General features: G+C 41.9%; 1 protein-coding gene across 1 annotated transcript in view; it reads left to right on the forward strand.

Moving 5' to 3' along the window:
* The window catches only part of arhgef18b (rho/rac guanine nucleotide exchange factor (GEF) 18b), a 45,921-nt gene extending 31,483 nt beyond the window's left edge, over window positions 1-14,438 (forward strand). The window contains exons 28-31 of the mRNA XM_030433567.1: window positions 199-348; window positions 8,093-8,441; window positions 9,541-9,684; window positions 10,120-14,438. Of these exons, the coding sequence (XP_030289427.1) occupies window positions 199-348; window positions 8,093-8,441; window positions 9,541-9,684; window positions 10,120-10,448 (972 nt within the window). The 3' untranslated portion in view covers window positions 10,449-14,438. The remainder of the gene's footprint in view (window positions 1-198; window positions 349-8,092; window positions 8,442-9,540; window positions 9,685-10,119) is intronic.
* The last annotated feature ends 422 nt before the right edge of the window (window positions 14,439-14,860 follow it).

Genomic DNA, 14,860 nt, shown 5'->3' on the forward strand with positions numbered 1-14,860 from the left:
TGCTTCTCAATATTCTGTGCATCACTGACCAGAAATAACATAACACTGGACATCCCAAAAGATATGCCAATGATTAACATCAATGTTCTCACACAGTCTCCCCAAACAAGTAATTTAAACAAATACAGGTTATATTCTAAGATATTGAGATACCTCTGAAAACTTTTCAACTCAACATGGCTCGCTCTTTTGATGCAGGAGCATCTGGCAGAAGAGAGGAAGGAGCTGGAGAATCAGAGGGAGACGTACCAACAGGACCTGGAGAGACTGAGAGAGTCCACCAGAGCTGTGGAGAAAGAAAAGGAACGGCTGGAACACCAGAAGAAGATCAAGAGAAAGACTATTGAGGTGGGGGAACCTGTGGTGGCGATGAGTTGGCATATAACAGACCAAAATACACATTCACAGTATGTCTTCATGATCAGGGAAAAGGCACGCTATACATACAAGACTAGTCAACTAGCTGTTGTGGTTGGAATATATTCAATTCACTCAAAATGTTTTAGCTTGAAGAGCTCAGTAGAGTGCAGACCTCTGCCAAGGCCAAACAATCCCATTTATCCACATCAAATTGTATTCACTCAAAGCTATGAGCTAAACTCAAATACACCTGCTTTTTTTCATCAAGATCTATGAATTATTCCACTGACAAGTTACCCAAAATGTGGAAAAACACTGTATTTTACAATGTTTAAAGAAACTGTAAAGAAAAATCCAGGATCCGCCCCTTTAGTCTATTCTGAGCCGAGACACATCGTCCATCCAGGTTTTGTGGAAATCTGTTCGATAGTTTTTGTTTAATCCTGCTGTCAAACCAACCAAACAACAGATGCAGGTGAAAACATAACCGGGGATGTAAAAATGCTTTTGAAAAATATGACACTCTAAATTGCAGTTCATAAAAGTATATGTGACGGCACCTTTTTCAAGTTGAGGGTAATAAATTGTAAAACGAGGACAAGGGCGAGGTGCTGGGTGACAGTGAGGTAAAGAGATGATACCAGGAAAAATGCTGCAGGTGAACATTACTCACAAGACAAAGAATAGGAAGGGGCTTTCCCGTCTTCCTCTGACTTCCCTTTTTGCAGTTTTTTTTGCATAATCTTCCAAACTCTTCCCTACCTTGGCACTCTGTTTGACATAAATTCTGTCCCCACCCTTCTAAGGTACTGAAGCATCTGAAACACTGAAGAGGCAAATATATTTAATACATGAGCTGCAAGATAGTTTGCATTTGCAATCTTGCCAATCTTCTTCTACAAGGCACTAAATGTCTGTCTCATTCATCTCACGAAAGTCTGTCTGTTAACTGTTTTTGTTAATCAGTCTAATTTTTTTTCGAACATCTGCACACATAACCAGTAAATAATATACAGTGGAAAGAAACATCCACTGAAGGAAGTTGATTTCCGCTCCCACAGCCTGATTCATAGATGGGCATGATGATAAACATACAGCTGAATACATCCCTAACCACTCAGCTCAGGAATCCACCTACGCAGGGGGCAGTCTTTCTCCTGCCTCTTCTCCTCCTCTCTCCTGCCTGCGTTTCCTTACTCGTATCCCTCTTTCTCTCCTTGCAGTACAATGCGAGCCATTGTTTGTGAGTTTCATGGGAGAGGAGCTTTTAGAAAGATCCACTGACTGTAATTTCATGCCCGCTGCTAACAGATCTGTCAAGGAGCTACAGTGAAGTTACTTAATATCAGCCTTTAGTGTTTCCTAAAGGTCTGTGTCACCATCACAGTTGGTTGATTTGCATTCTCTGTGACCAGCCGAAGAGAGGCAAAGGTAACTGTAGCATGAGAAGTTTCATCTTGGTACAGACTTTATCTGCTTATCAAAGCAAGACGATAGAGATTTATGTGTTAGAGTATTTTTTAATTCTTACTAGGAATGGGCAAGATGGAGAAAATCCTAGTTCCTGGTATATGTAGTGATGTAACACAATATAGATTTGTATCAAGAGTAAAATAATTTAGATACATTTTTATTGGATAAGGTATGACCCATTTCTTACAGGAAATAAAAGACTTCATCAAATTGATGATTTTAAGGCATAAGTTATTCATAATCATGCAATCATAATATGCCCGACTCCTTGTGACATAAACAATAATTTTACTTTGCAGAACGCAAGAGTTGTTGCTCTACCACTGACTCAATCGGTTAAAGTTTGTTTTTACTATGGTGGAACTGATTGTTAGTTTGATTTAATCAAGATTTTTGATTAAAATTGTTGGATAAAACTTCTAAGACAAGCAATCCAGATTTGGCTACAAGGAGAGGAGCTTGGACATGAACGTCAGCTCCACTACCTGAGTCACACACATGATTATATCACCAGGGGGATGTAAAACACACCTCGTGATGGGATTGGTCACTATGACTAATGCTGCTCTATACTGTATAACAAAACCGAAACGTTTCAGCTGCATGAGTCAGTGTTGTCTCCTTTCTTTCCTGCTTCCTAAGAAAAGAAAATCCATCAGTATGTGTCCAAACCGGATCGCTGTCCAAGTAGCAGTAGTTCGACCAGTGCTGCACTGATACCGATGCTCACATAGAGATGTGTCTCTCTGATCGGGGCTGTCTGCAGTAAGTCATTCTGTGCTGTCTGACATTCCTTCCTGCTTATGTCTGACAGTTATCTGTGATTGGTCAGTGCCTCTTCATCCTGCATACCAAGCTGAGTAACTGACAGATGACATAGTGCCTTGACTTGTCCCAAAAATGCATCTTTATCCTCAGAAATCTGGCTGCTTATCTGTCTTCCCAGAGATTTCACCTTTCAGTGACATGCTTTAGCCTTCAGTTAACTGGAGCTGTGAATCAAGACTTACACAACACAACCAGCTGACATGAGTTATTGGGTTTATCGTCTCATTACTGGCTGCTGAAGACAGGCCTTTGACTGTGAGGCCTACCTAGAACACTTCACAGCGACTCCTGGAAAACCACAGCCTCTGGTGTTGTGAAGCAAAGGAGCCTCGGGCTGAATTGACCTAATCTGCTTGATGAGTAATGCAGGGACCCGGTAATTACAGAGGCCTTCACTCAAACAGTGATGGTGAAGACTGGCTGCACGGTTTGTTTGTTTGCTACATGGATGGCAAGATAAGACTTGAGGCAGGCCACATTTAGACCTATCAGCACTCAGCACCCCATTAAATCACACTCATAATATTTGTTGTAGAGCAGCTAAGCAGTGTGTTTGTGTATTTTGTACACATAGAGATGTATGGGCTGCAGTTCCATCTCACTGGCTCTGCTGTGGGACTTTCTTGGCTGCGGTTATGGGAGATTTGGACAAGGTTGGTTCCCCCTTTGCGTCAAACACATCAAACGGTCTTTTCATCAGCTGTGACCTCAGGATCTGTTCCAGGCTCCAAGCCAGTCTGATATCAACAGACATTTAATCACCACCACCCAACATTAAGACTCATCAGCAAACCCATACAGCTATGATTAGACCTCATAAACTAGAAGACATGCCTCCTCGTGTGTTTGTGTGTGTGTTTCAGAACATATGTGACTGTTTTTTGCGCAAGAGCGGAGCTAGTTGCAGCATGTCCGGACTTCAGAGGAGCGTCTCTTTCATGTGTTATCTGATCAGTTGGCCCCTGATAAGGAATACATTGGGCTCAGGCTTTTTGTATTGGCTCTCTCCCAGGACAGAGCCTTGAGTCTGATTGCTCAATAGTCCGGAGAATGTCAAGTCAGATGGTGTGTTTATAATCAACTGGAGTTTTTAGGGATTTGGTTGACAGTCAAGAAGAGAAATGTCCTGCACAATACAGAAAGAGTCAATGGAAAACCTTAAGGGTATAAACTGGCTGCGAGGTCAAAGGTTTTGTCGCTGGGCTACAGGGAAAGTCTTGAAGTGGAAATGCATCAATGAATAACCATCGCTCTTCCTTCAATAACGTCCTGAGATGCCTTTAGGCGAAGCACTCACTTTAACAGCTGCCCCTTTCTCCTGCCTTTCTGCTCAAGAGCAGAAAACTGTAAAACTGAATTGCTACCTGGTATGACTAACTGTATGGACATGACGGAGAACATTTCAAAAAGAGGTGAAGGTCGGAAGAACTCAAGGGAAACATTTAAAGGTCGCTGTGAAAACATTGACCTGTACCTGCGTCTTCCCCTCTGAGTTATCTCTTCCCTTCTTTGACCTCAGTCCTCGAGGCTGATTTACGATGCTGTTGTGTGGATGTGTTCCTGCTGTCCGGGAAAAAAAATGCCAAGGAGTAACTCTTTATCTGTTAACACCCTCAGTGTGCTCATTCACGCACAGACACACAGACACACACATACATACACACACCTAGATGCCTGTAGATGCATGTGACTCTTCTTCTATAATCAGCTGGCAGCAGTTGCTTTGAGAAGCTCTGACAGAAAAACCGAGCTCGAGGGCAGATATTTTCTTTCTAAGCCATCTGTCACTATAGCTATCCCACCTGTTTGCTGTTCGCTCAGTGTGTGCAGTGTTGTTCTGTGGCTTCCTACTGCTAAAAAATTGTCAAATCACTCAGATCTGATCATTTGCACTGTGAAGGAAAAAACGTAGATGCATGGAGACTGAGTTACACTTTTCTTTGCCTCAAGTCTTTTAATGTGAAGGAGGGCTGCACAATTAATCCAGCAATTAATTCAATTTTAATCTAGCCGAATGCAATTTCCAAATTGACAGAAGCTGCATTTTTTTTGTGAAGAACTGTAGTGCTGCCGAGATGCCCTCGCCTACAAATCTTCTTCTCCAGATGTAAGAAAATATTGCAATTGTAATATCTGTCAAAGTAATTACAATGTTATTTTTTTACCGTGTCCTGCAGCCCTAGCTACCACAAGCGATAAATATCATTATTGATTAATCTGCAGTTTGTGATAACATCCAAAAAATGCAGTAAAGATTGGAAGGTGAGTCGTAAGATTTTATCGAATTGTTTTGTCCAAACCAACCATTTTGATCAAAACATCTGCCCAAACGTAACGAAAGCACGGAAATTTTCCATTTAAGAATCTAAAAACCTTCTGTTGTCTTTGCTTGAAAAGTAGCTGAAACGAATATTCAAGTATTAAAGCAACACCAAGAATCGATTTCTTTGATAATACTGCCAAACATCAAACAAGTCAAGACAACGCAAGCCAGGTGCTATTCCTTAGTAGTCCAACAGCAAGAAGACCAGCTTTTTATTTCACAAAGCTCTTGTGAACAACCTAAAGCGTGTCCAAGATTTATTCCTGTCTCCTGCTCCGTCTCTCTTTTTCTCTTCTAAGCTTCCCCCGTCAAAGAATTCTTTGGTCTTGTTGTCCCACCATTATGTGTGTACTAAGAATTCCACAATAGCTTTTTCTTACAGCTAGATGAAGGCCTGATGTACCTGGTGGTGTGTCACATAGTGAAGTTCTTGTGGAAGATCGTACTTGCTTAACCCAAGTCACATAGTGCAAGAAGAGGCTGAATAATGTCCTGTCGGTTGATGGATCGTTTCAGTTTTGAAGTGATGTTTAGCCTCAGAGGACCCGACACTGAGTCATTGTATGAATATCTGAGTCATCACCAAGCTTTTTAAAAAAAATGGAATCTATCCTATGGTTATTACTTAGACACAGTTTGACTTCTGGATTAAGCCTACAGGGTTTGCTTAACTCACACATGGTTGCACATGGCTCTAAGAAAGTCATTCTTAAGTCAATATTTAGAACGATACTCCTCCACACATAATATAGACCAGGTAAGATTTAACAGCCAGTATGTGCTTTCCACTGTTGTCTATTGTGTACAAGGCAACTTGTACTGTTAGTGGAGATATGTATGATGTGGGAGTATCCAGGCAGTTTTCAGGATGAGAGGAACCTGGCTGTATAATTAGCTAGTCCAAACCTGTCATTAACAGTGGCCTCTGGAAGGCAGCCAGTGCTAATTGTTTATGTGCTGTCAGTCAGGCCTGTTTGTGCTCTGTAGCTTCCGCACGCTTTACTGCCCTGGAAACCTGCAGTTACTGCCGCTTAAAGCCGATCATCTTGTTCTGGGAACAATGGAACATCTGTGTGCCAAGATGAGTGAGTGCTGAAAGAGGGAAATTGATGGAGGGAAAGCAGAAAGGGGAATTTAGGGAAGACTTTTCCCACTGCAGGGCCCCTCGGATCGGGTTGTCATGCTCTGCTGTTACAACTAAGGGAAGCTACAGTTTCTTCAAACATACAGTCACAGTCAGATGAGTTTGCCCTTCACGCCTTGTAAAACACACTCATCATGTGTTCCTCATCTCTACAGGAAGTATTCTGAATTATCATCCATCACAAAGCATGTGGACTGCATACTAAACAGAGGAGTTAATTCGATGCCTGACTTTAAGTCAAAGACTTCACAGTTAAAGTTTTGCTTGGTGATGAACTGAATATGGCCGTAGTTTTTATTTAAGTATCTGATATAAGACAGTTGAGTCGTGATGGTTCGCTTCCATATTTATCATCTAATCAACCAGTATGTTGTATTACTAGTCAGTGCCATCGTTCCCCATTAATAGCTAGTAGTTGTTTGTTGGAAACATTTTACTTTAGCTCCATGTAAATCTATGTAAAACTATGATTCCTCATAGTTAATGAATATGTATTTTCCATCCTCATGTCTTTACGTGGATACTTTAACTGTCATGCTGATCCAAAGAAACATACACCATCTTTGGGAAATGTTGTGAGACAGATCTACTATAACACATATATAGGAACTTAATAGAACTGATCTACAGTCACAGTAGGTCCACTCTTGCATCTTTTATCCTCTTCATTCACTAATGACTATTAACTAAAATTTGTTTTTTCGAGGGCTGCAATGAGCAATTATTTTTCATGATTGATAAATCTGCAGATTATTTTTATGCTAAAGGGATTGTTTAGTCAATAAAATGTCTTGTGAAAAATGCTCATCGGAGCCAAAAGATATGACTTCAAAAAGCTTCTTTTGTCCAGTCAGCACTCCAAAACAAAAAGACTTATTTACTCTGATAAATGACAAAGAAAAGCAGCAGATCCTCACATTCAGGAAGCTGGAAAAAATTACTGAAACGATGAATCAATTATCAAAAAAACATCAGTTACTCTTGGGTTCCTCCATGTGCATGCAGAAGTGAATCTGAACAGCCAAAATCTCAAACATTTATGACCGGTTCCATTTTATGTCATGACTGCTTGTGTGATGTATATTCTTCTGCAACACATTGAGTCAGACTGTTGGAAACGGGCTTAAACGTGTCCTGCATGTCTTTCTATTAGCACAAACAAAAGATGCTTTTTATAGATAATGTATTGCAGCACATACAAGATTACTAAAGCAAACACACACTACGCCGCGCCATTGTCAGCCTGACTGAATGCAGATTGGATGGTCACGTTGGCTCGATCTGTAGATCATCTTTCCTCCAGTCTAGTAATTAGCGGACAATGCAGTCAGTGTCTTTTATCCACTGATGTCATGAGAGCCATTTTCTTGTTCCCCTGCTTGTCTAACAGCCCTGCTGCTGTTGTGTTAGACACGCCTTTATGTGCACAGGGACTATTAAGGGTTTTATGTTTCTCATTTTGTGTGTGTGCGCACATTGTCCTTGAGCCTCTTGGAACACATCAAAAGCCTGTTACCAAACTTACCATAGTGTGTGCTCAGCAGAAAGAGTCGCATGTGTTTCTGATTCCGTGCTCAGCCCATAAATACCCTGCTCCTCAACAGATTGTGTGTCTATAAAGGCACGGCGGCACACAGAAGATTTATAGTTTGTATCTGTGTGTGTATCTGTGTGTGTGCGTGTGTGTTTTCTGTACTCTTAAGAAGTTGCTTTAAGTTTTTTTTTCTTCAAAAAGATACTAAAAAGACTCTCATACATAACTCAGTGCAGGCTGCTTACACACATGACAAGTTCCGCAACTCAGATTCCAAACTGAATCCGACCACAAATATGGATAATTACAGAGTTGGGAAACCGTCCTTTTTGAACTTGAGTTTTTATGTCTTATGTGATGATGTTTGCAACAACTGAAGGAGACTTCAGTCATCTCTCAGCAAATAACATACAGCCTTCTCCTCCCCTAGGTGGCTCCTCTGTCCGGCAGTCTGAACGGGGAGCTCCTCATGTCCTCTGGCCTTGCCACCTCCACCAGTATCTCCGACCTGCCGCTGCCTCAGAAGCCTCTGGTGCGCGGCAGCCTGTCCGTCGCACCAGCAGACTATCCGGAGCGTCCTGAAGTGATGCTGCGTCGGGAGATGAGCTCATCCACCCTGCCGCTCAAGACAGAGGTGCCCCTTCATCTTTTCAGCACCACCAACCAGTTGCACAAACCGGTTGGGGTGCAGCAGCAGATCCCCACTAAGCTGGCAGCGTTCAGTGGCAAAGGGAAAGGAGGCAAGATGGGCAAAGCCTCACATCGCACTGACAGCACGGGTAAGGGGTTAGTTAGGACAATCAACAAATTTAAGTAAATAGTGTTACATAAAGTGTTAATACTAGCTTGTAATGCAGAAAGCACCATCCTCACACTGTTTACACAGGAAACAAAGAGTGTCACAGCACAGGGAGAGGGTGAAGTGTGTGGAGTGTGTGGCTTTTCTGTTACACTTCTGTCTTTCTTTCCACCATCATGTCATTCAACAAGCACACACAGTCTTCTGATGTTTGTGTAAGCAGTTGCCTACTGTGCATCACATGCCAACACAAACTGATGTAAAGCACCATCATTTAAAAAAAAAAAATGTATTCATGAGTGTTGTATTCAGGTTTTCTCCTCTCTCATGCTCATGCAGTTGATGTTTTACAATTGGGTTTGGCGTTGGGGCCAAAAATTAAAATTAAAGTCCATTTAATCCCAATCACGATCCACAATCTCAATTGCCATTTTCTTTTTCCCTCAATTTTGAAATGCCCTGTCGACTGTGGCTGGACTTGAAACAGCCCATGAATTTCCGCAGTTGCACATAAGAGCAAAACATTGCGTTACAGCAAGTTATTTTGTGGCAGCTGACTGTACCTCATGGTTCATTCTTTGCAATAATAAAAAGCCATGTGAAGTTATTTGTTTAATCGGCATAGCCATTTACTTGGCCTCATCGCTCTACTGGTTTGTTCACATGAAGTTTGGAAACAGAAGTAAGAAGGCGGTAAATAACACAATCCCTGTATTTGCCTCGAAAGTAGATTGTGAATGCCTTTAAGATCCATCACAATCTAGAATCGTCAGATCACTCACCACTTTCTAACAGTGCCGCTGTGTTTTTTCTGTTGTAAACTGATCTTTTCTTGCTCGCTGTCATTGAGCCTGCGAGCCATCTGTGCCTGACACGAGCTTGACCTGATCAGCGTGATTTAAGTTGCTCATTAAGATCACATTAGCTGTCTAAATTGGGTCAGCCCTCTGATTTATCAAATAGTGGCCTCAGAGTGGCTCGGCTGCTCCAATTTACCAGTGAAATCTAATTTCACAATTAAATCACCTTCTGTCTCTGTCTCTTGTTTTCTTCACCCCCCTCCCCATCCTCCACCACAGCCTCAGTGGATATGAAGCAGATGCTGCCGCTGAAGCTGTCCGCCAGAGACGACACCGCCCTCAAGGCCAAGCGCTCCATCAGCCCCCACCAGCAGCTCCCGCTGTCAGCCTCTCCTCTGCCTCACCCCCTGCATCTCCACGCAGGTACCTTTTCATACACACACACTCCCAACCCAAACACAGTCTGCTCTCATCTGTCTTTGCCTGCTGCATTATTAAACTCGGTTCTCACAGACACAAACATGAGACATACACATTCTCCACCTGGGCAAGCCGGACCCCACCCTATCACATCCCTCTCTAAAGCTTACCGCACCCTGTGTAAACACCTATCAGTTTCGCATGCTTCCATGTGATTAATGGCAAGCTATACTGCTGACAGAGACGTTTTAACACTTTAATCCCATGCCCTCACAAAAGACAAACACTGGCAGGATTTCATGCGATAGATTGCAGTTAGGCTGTGTAAGCCCAGCTGTATTTAACAGGCACTAATGACTAATCTGCCGGCAGGTTTTTATGCTATTTTTGGAGCGATCCCTTGTTCTCTTAACAACTTTTCTTGCACATCTCTGGCAGATCAACTCAGTCCTCCAGACAACGCTGGACCTGACACCCAGTCCACCTCCTCCATCAGCACCTCCCACCCTCCGAATGCTCAGAAACCCCCCATGCCTCCTCCACAGTCTCATCCTCAGACCCCCATGCAGCCTCCCACCATCCCTCCCCACTCGCAGAGTGCCGGCTCCCTCCAAATCCAGACGCACCTGCCACCACAAGGCCTCAGTCCGAACGCCCAGGCCCACGTCCAGGTAAACGTTCACGGGCTCAGCCACAGCCACAGCATGCCGCCACCCTACAAGATCAACACAGAGGACCTCAATAAGGAGGACGTCATCTTCTTCTAAACACCAGCTGAAGAATCAAGTGATGGTTGCTTATCACAAGAGTTATTAAGGGTCGAAAAAAGTAACATAATTAGAATATCTGTACAAAGTTGCAGCAGTCCGGAGCAGAGAGATGAGCCTTTGTCAGCACTACAGTGGCCAATGCTGAAGGAACAATGTCATTCAAGAGAGACGACATGTCTGTTTTGATATTGCTATCCCATCTTTGTTTTTAAGCTGCCACAGTTTATTTTGTTTTTATTTAATTTTAAGTTTAATTTCTTAACTCGAAGAAGTTTTCAAGAGGAATCGTTTGGCAAAACAAAGGCTTCTCATGTGGTTTAAATGAAGTTATACCAATCCAAAGACATTAGAAGGGGATTTGACTGAAAGGAACCGTTTGAAGGAAAAGTGTTGACTTTGATCAGACTTTGATCAGTGAAGGGTGCAGCGATAGCACCCCTGGTCTTAACCATCTGCTTCTACTGGACCTGGAATCACAAGAGATGATTCGTCAGGAGCTCTGAAATGATCCAACTCTTAATACATGAACACTGTCAGCTTGGAGTTTCATTTGCACAGTGTAAATACTCCATTTCAGATGAATGAATGAACTTTTATGGACTTAATGTGTTTGGTTCGGTTGTACAGCTGTCAAATCATGACGGTTCATTTCATTTTGTTGTTCTTATTCTTCTTAACCATGCTTATTGTGGAAAGCTGAACTTGTGGAGGATATTTCTAGTGTTGCAGCTGGTTGTGAAACCCGACTTCAGTCAGCACATTAGAAACAGACCGGCTGTTGTGTCACAGCGCTTCATTTCAATTAAGGGAGAGTTCAGCTTGGGACAAATTCTGCTGTTTTTACCAACTGCAAAGTGAGACAAACTCGGCGATGCCTTTCTTGTGTTTACACAGTTGAAAGTCGTGTGAGGTTAGTTTGCCTCAGGTCGTTTCTTGCATTTCTTAGCAGCAGCTCTTTTTATAAAAAAACCCCCCAAAAACTACCTAATTGGGGTTATAATATTTCAAAACACAAGTGCATACAGTTTAACATCTGAAACAACTTACCCTGTTCAGATGTGGTGTTACTTGAGGCACATCCGTAACGTAAGTTGCTGGCCATTCATATCTAGTAAAAAAGTATGACCAGGACATCGCTGGGAAGCAGCAGGGTCCCATTTATAAATAACGTGGTGTCAAATTGGGAAATCGACTGGTGCACTGACCGATCCCAATTCCAGTATTTTGGGCAGTGTCATTTGCAATATGTATCTAAATTGGCCTTCAAACTGTGGATTTAAAAAGTATATTTCCTTAACTTTTAGCCGAGCTGCTATTGACCCAGCAGACATCCAGAAAATTAGCTGAAATTTACACCGCTCAGCATGCCGGATGTTGAAGACTGAAAGGCCTCACTGGGTTTGTCTCACTCATTTCACAAAGCCCATCGCTTTAAGAGACACTGTGAGAGACAAATGTTCCTATAGTGTACTGTACAATTCATGACATGTCGGGCATAATGCTGTTTTAAGGGTGAAATTAACATTTAACTGATTCAGCAGAGAAAGGAAAAGCGAAACATGAGAGAACATACATAATAATCACAACATGGATATTTAACATAGAGATGATATGCAGTAAAAAATATTCGAATCCATTATCACACTGACTTTATGATTTTGCACTAGTCGACCAAGTAGAATAAAATACTCTGCGTGTTATTCCCAAATAAAAACAGTTAAAATGATCCTGATGAGTCCTTAATGTGCATAAAGGAGCAGAGTATTAAAACTGTTTTCTGTCTTATATAATAATCATTCCTCCTCCTCATCAACAGTCTACATGTACAGACTCACAGGACAAATGTGCAGAACACTGAAGCAATGTAAAGTTTGTGGCTTCCCAGATTAAACTTCAGTCCTAATTTTCCTCTCGTTTGCGGGAAAGAAAAGTTCACATGATGGATGTGTCCTGTTATTGAAAGCTTGTGTTTCTGGACCTCATTTTGCTGACTTGACGGTTTGTGAATTTTTCGGGATGGGTCCATTTTAGCTCAGTCGGTATATCTTAGAGATATATATACGAAGACGTCGGTTTAAATTGATGCCCTGAGGTCTCATTGACAGGTTGTTTTATTGATTCCTGATGACATTTCATTAGCTGGGTCTTAAATCTCTGTGCCTGACAGAAAAGCAGTACCGCAATGGGCCTAGTGGTCCTGCAGCAGAAACGACTATCAGCTGTTATCTTTCTTCACCAAAAGAAATATGGAGGTGTCAATCGCGTTGTCTTTGTCTGTATGTACGCGAGGACCCTTTAAGTCATGAAGTAGTTGACACATTAATGTGTTCTGTGTCTCTGGAGGGAAAAATGTTAGGAGAGCTTTTTGTCTTTCTCCAAATAAGCTTGTCACTGAAGCTATTGATCACTAGCTGGAGTTTTAGCAGGTTGTTATGTATATTATGTATATTGTTGTACATACTGTATGTACACGCATTCTTGTATTAGGAACAGAGATATTTGACATGAGTTGAGAAGCAAAAGACAGCCTATTTGTGGATATGTGTATATACACTTAAAATACACACACGGGTGTGTATGTACAATACGGTACGCCTTGCTCTGATAGTCTCGTGGCAGTTAAGTGAAACCACAATTAGTCAGCGCTGTTGTTGTAAGTGAACTGAAAATGAAGGTACACATATTTAATCTCCTCCTGTGTGTCGACGCTGTAGCATTGAAGTCGGGTTGGGGTCGGCACCGTCTGTCGTCTCTCTCCCGCAATTCACGAGTGATGTTTCACCGAGACTATGTAGCAGTCATGAAAACTAAATCATCTGCTTGTCTCAGTTGGTTAAACCAAAGACACATTCGGCTGACTGGGTTCCTGTCTGCGCTCTCGTATGAAGGATAAATGACACTGTGCTGGCTGCGCGGTCGTGCACAGAGTGTTATTACTTGTGAAAACATCCTCCAGGGAGCGTCTATATGAAGTGTGTTCACAGCACATTGTAGTCCAGCTCACATCCTGCTTCAGGTCTGATCATTTATTTGGGGGGTTGCTATTTGTTTCTTTGCATCCACACCTCCCGATCACATTTGTCATCTCACAACCAGATCGTACACAAACAGTAAATCAAATGAGGCGTTGAAGTTCCCCAGGACTCTGTAGCATTATCTCTTAAACACAACAGTGGAATATTAATTTGCATGTGAGCATACTACCAGATTTTCAGTGGGTGGAACCCTTTCAAAATAATATTTTCAAACTCCCAATTTAAGTTCCAATGACGAGCTCCGGTTGCTAGCTAACCTTTTCCAGGTCTGTCCATTTTCCTGTTGTTCCAAATGTGTTCTGAGAGACGTCGGGCACCAAGAAAACTGGTGTACGATTTACTTTAGTTCTGCCCCAGGAACGAGACTCTTATTTAACGTCAACAAGAGGGGTGGATGCTGCCTGTCAATCAAGTCTTAAATGTTCCTTCGCTGTGCTGAAACGCTTAAACCTTTTTGCTGTGTTGAAAAACTTGGAAGCCAGTCAGTCGTATCACTGTGTGTGTGTCTGTGTGTATGTGTGTGTCTTGTTGTGTAGGCTCTCCACCAAAAACATCAGAAACGCTTCTAACCAACCTGTTTCCAATCGTGTTTCTTTTTTCACACAGACACACTCTCGCACACACACACACGTTGGACCTGTAATGTAAATAATTATGAACATATTTTTATTTCCTCTGCCAATTTTACACTAGTCACTTTGGATAGTAGCATACTTGAAGGGGAAAATGAATGTTTGTAATGCTCATTATTATTATTATTATTATTATTATTATTATTATTATTACTATTGTCTGTGAACTTTTTATTTACCAAGAGCTGTCTAATGATGTTTGTAGCACACAGCAAAAAACTGATTTTTGTACCATTTTATTCACTGCGGCATGTTAGAAGGACCTGTGGACACAAACTGCTGCCTTAGAGAAAGTTTAGTAATAAAAGTCTTAAAAATGAGTTTTAATGTGTGTGGGTTTTTTGTTTTTGTCTTTTGAGTCTTAAAATTGCAGCTGGGAAACACTGATTGGTTGGTCGGCTGCATATTTGGATCATTGCTGTTTCACCAAAAAGTCAAGCGTGCAGTCAATGTTTGGAGTGAATTTGTATTTACAAGGATTTTTTCCTCCCTCAACAACTGCCAAATGCGTGTGTAACATATAATTCTGCCTCATTATTTAGATTTCTATTCAGTGCTTGTCAAAATAATCCTGACCACCCAATTAGCTCGCACCCTCACCCTTTTGCTCAGTGACTTGGAGGTGCAGCAGCGGTGATATTGACCCTGTGTTTAGACGACTTAATAACAGTCTGTCCCCAGACAAAGCTCTATTTTCAGGTGCTGCGGTTGTGGCCGTTTAATCCCCCTCAGACCTTGCTAA

This window comes from Sparus aurata, chromosome 11 (assembly GCF_900880675.1).
Source record: "Sparus aurata chromosome 11, fSpaAur1.1, whole genome shotgun sequence".
Lineage (NCBI taxonomy): Eukaryota > Metazoa > Chordata > Actinopteri > Spariformes > Sparidae > Sparus > Sparus aurata.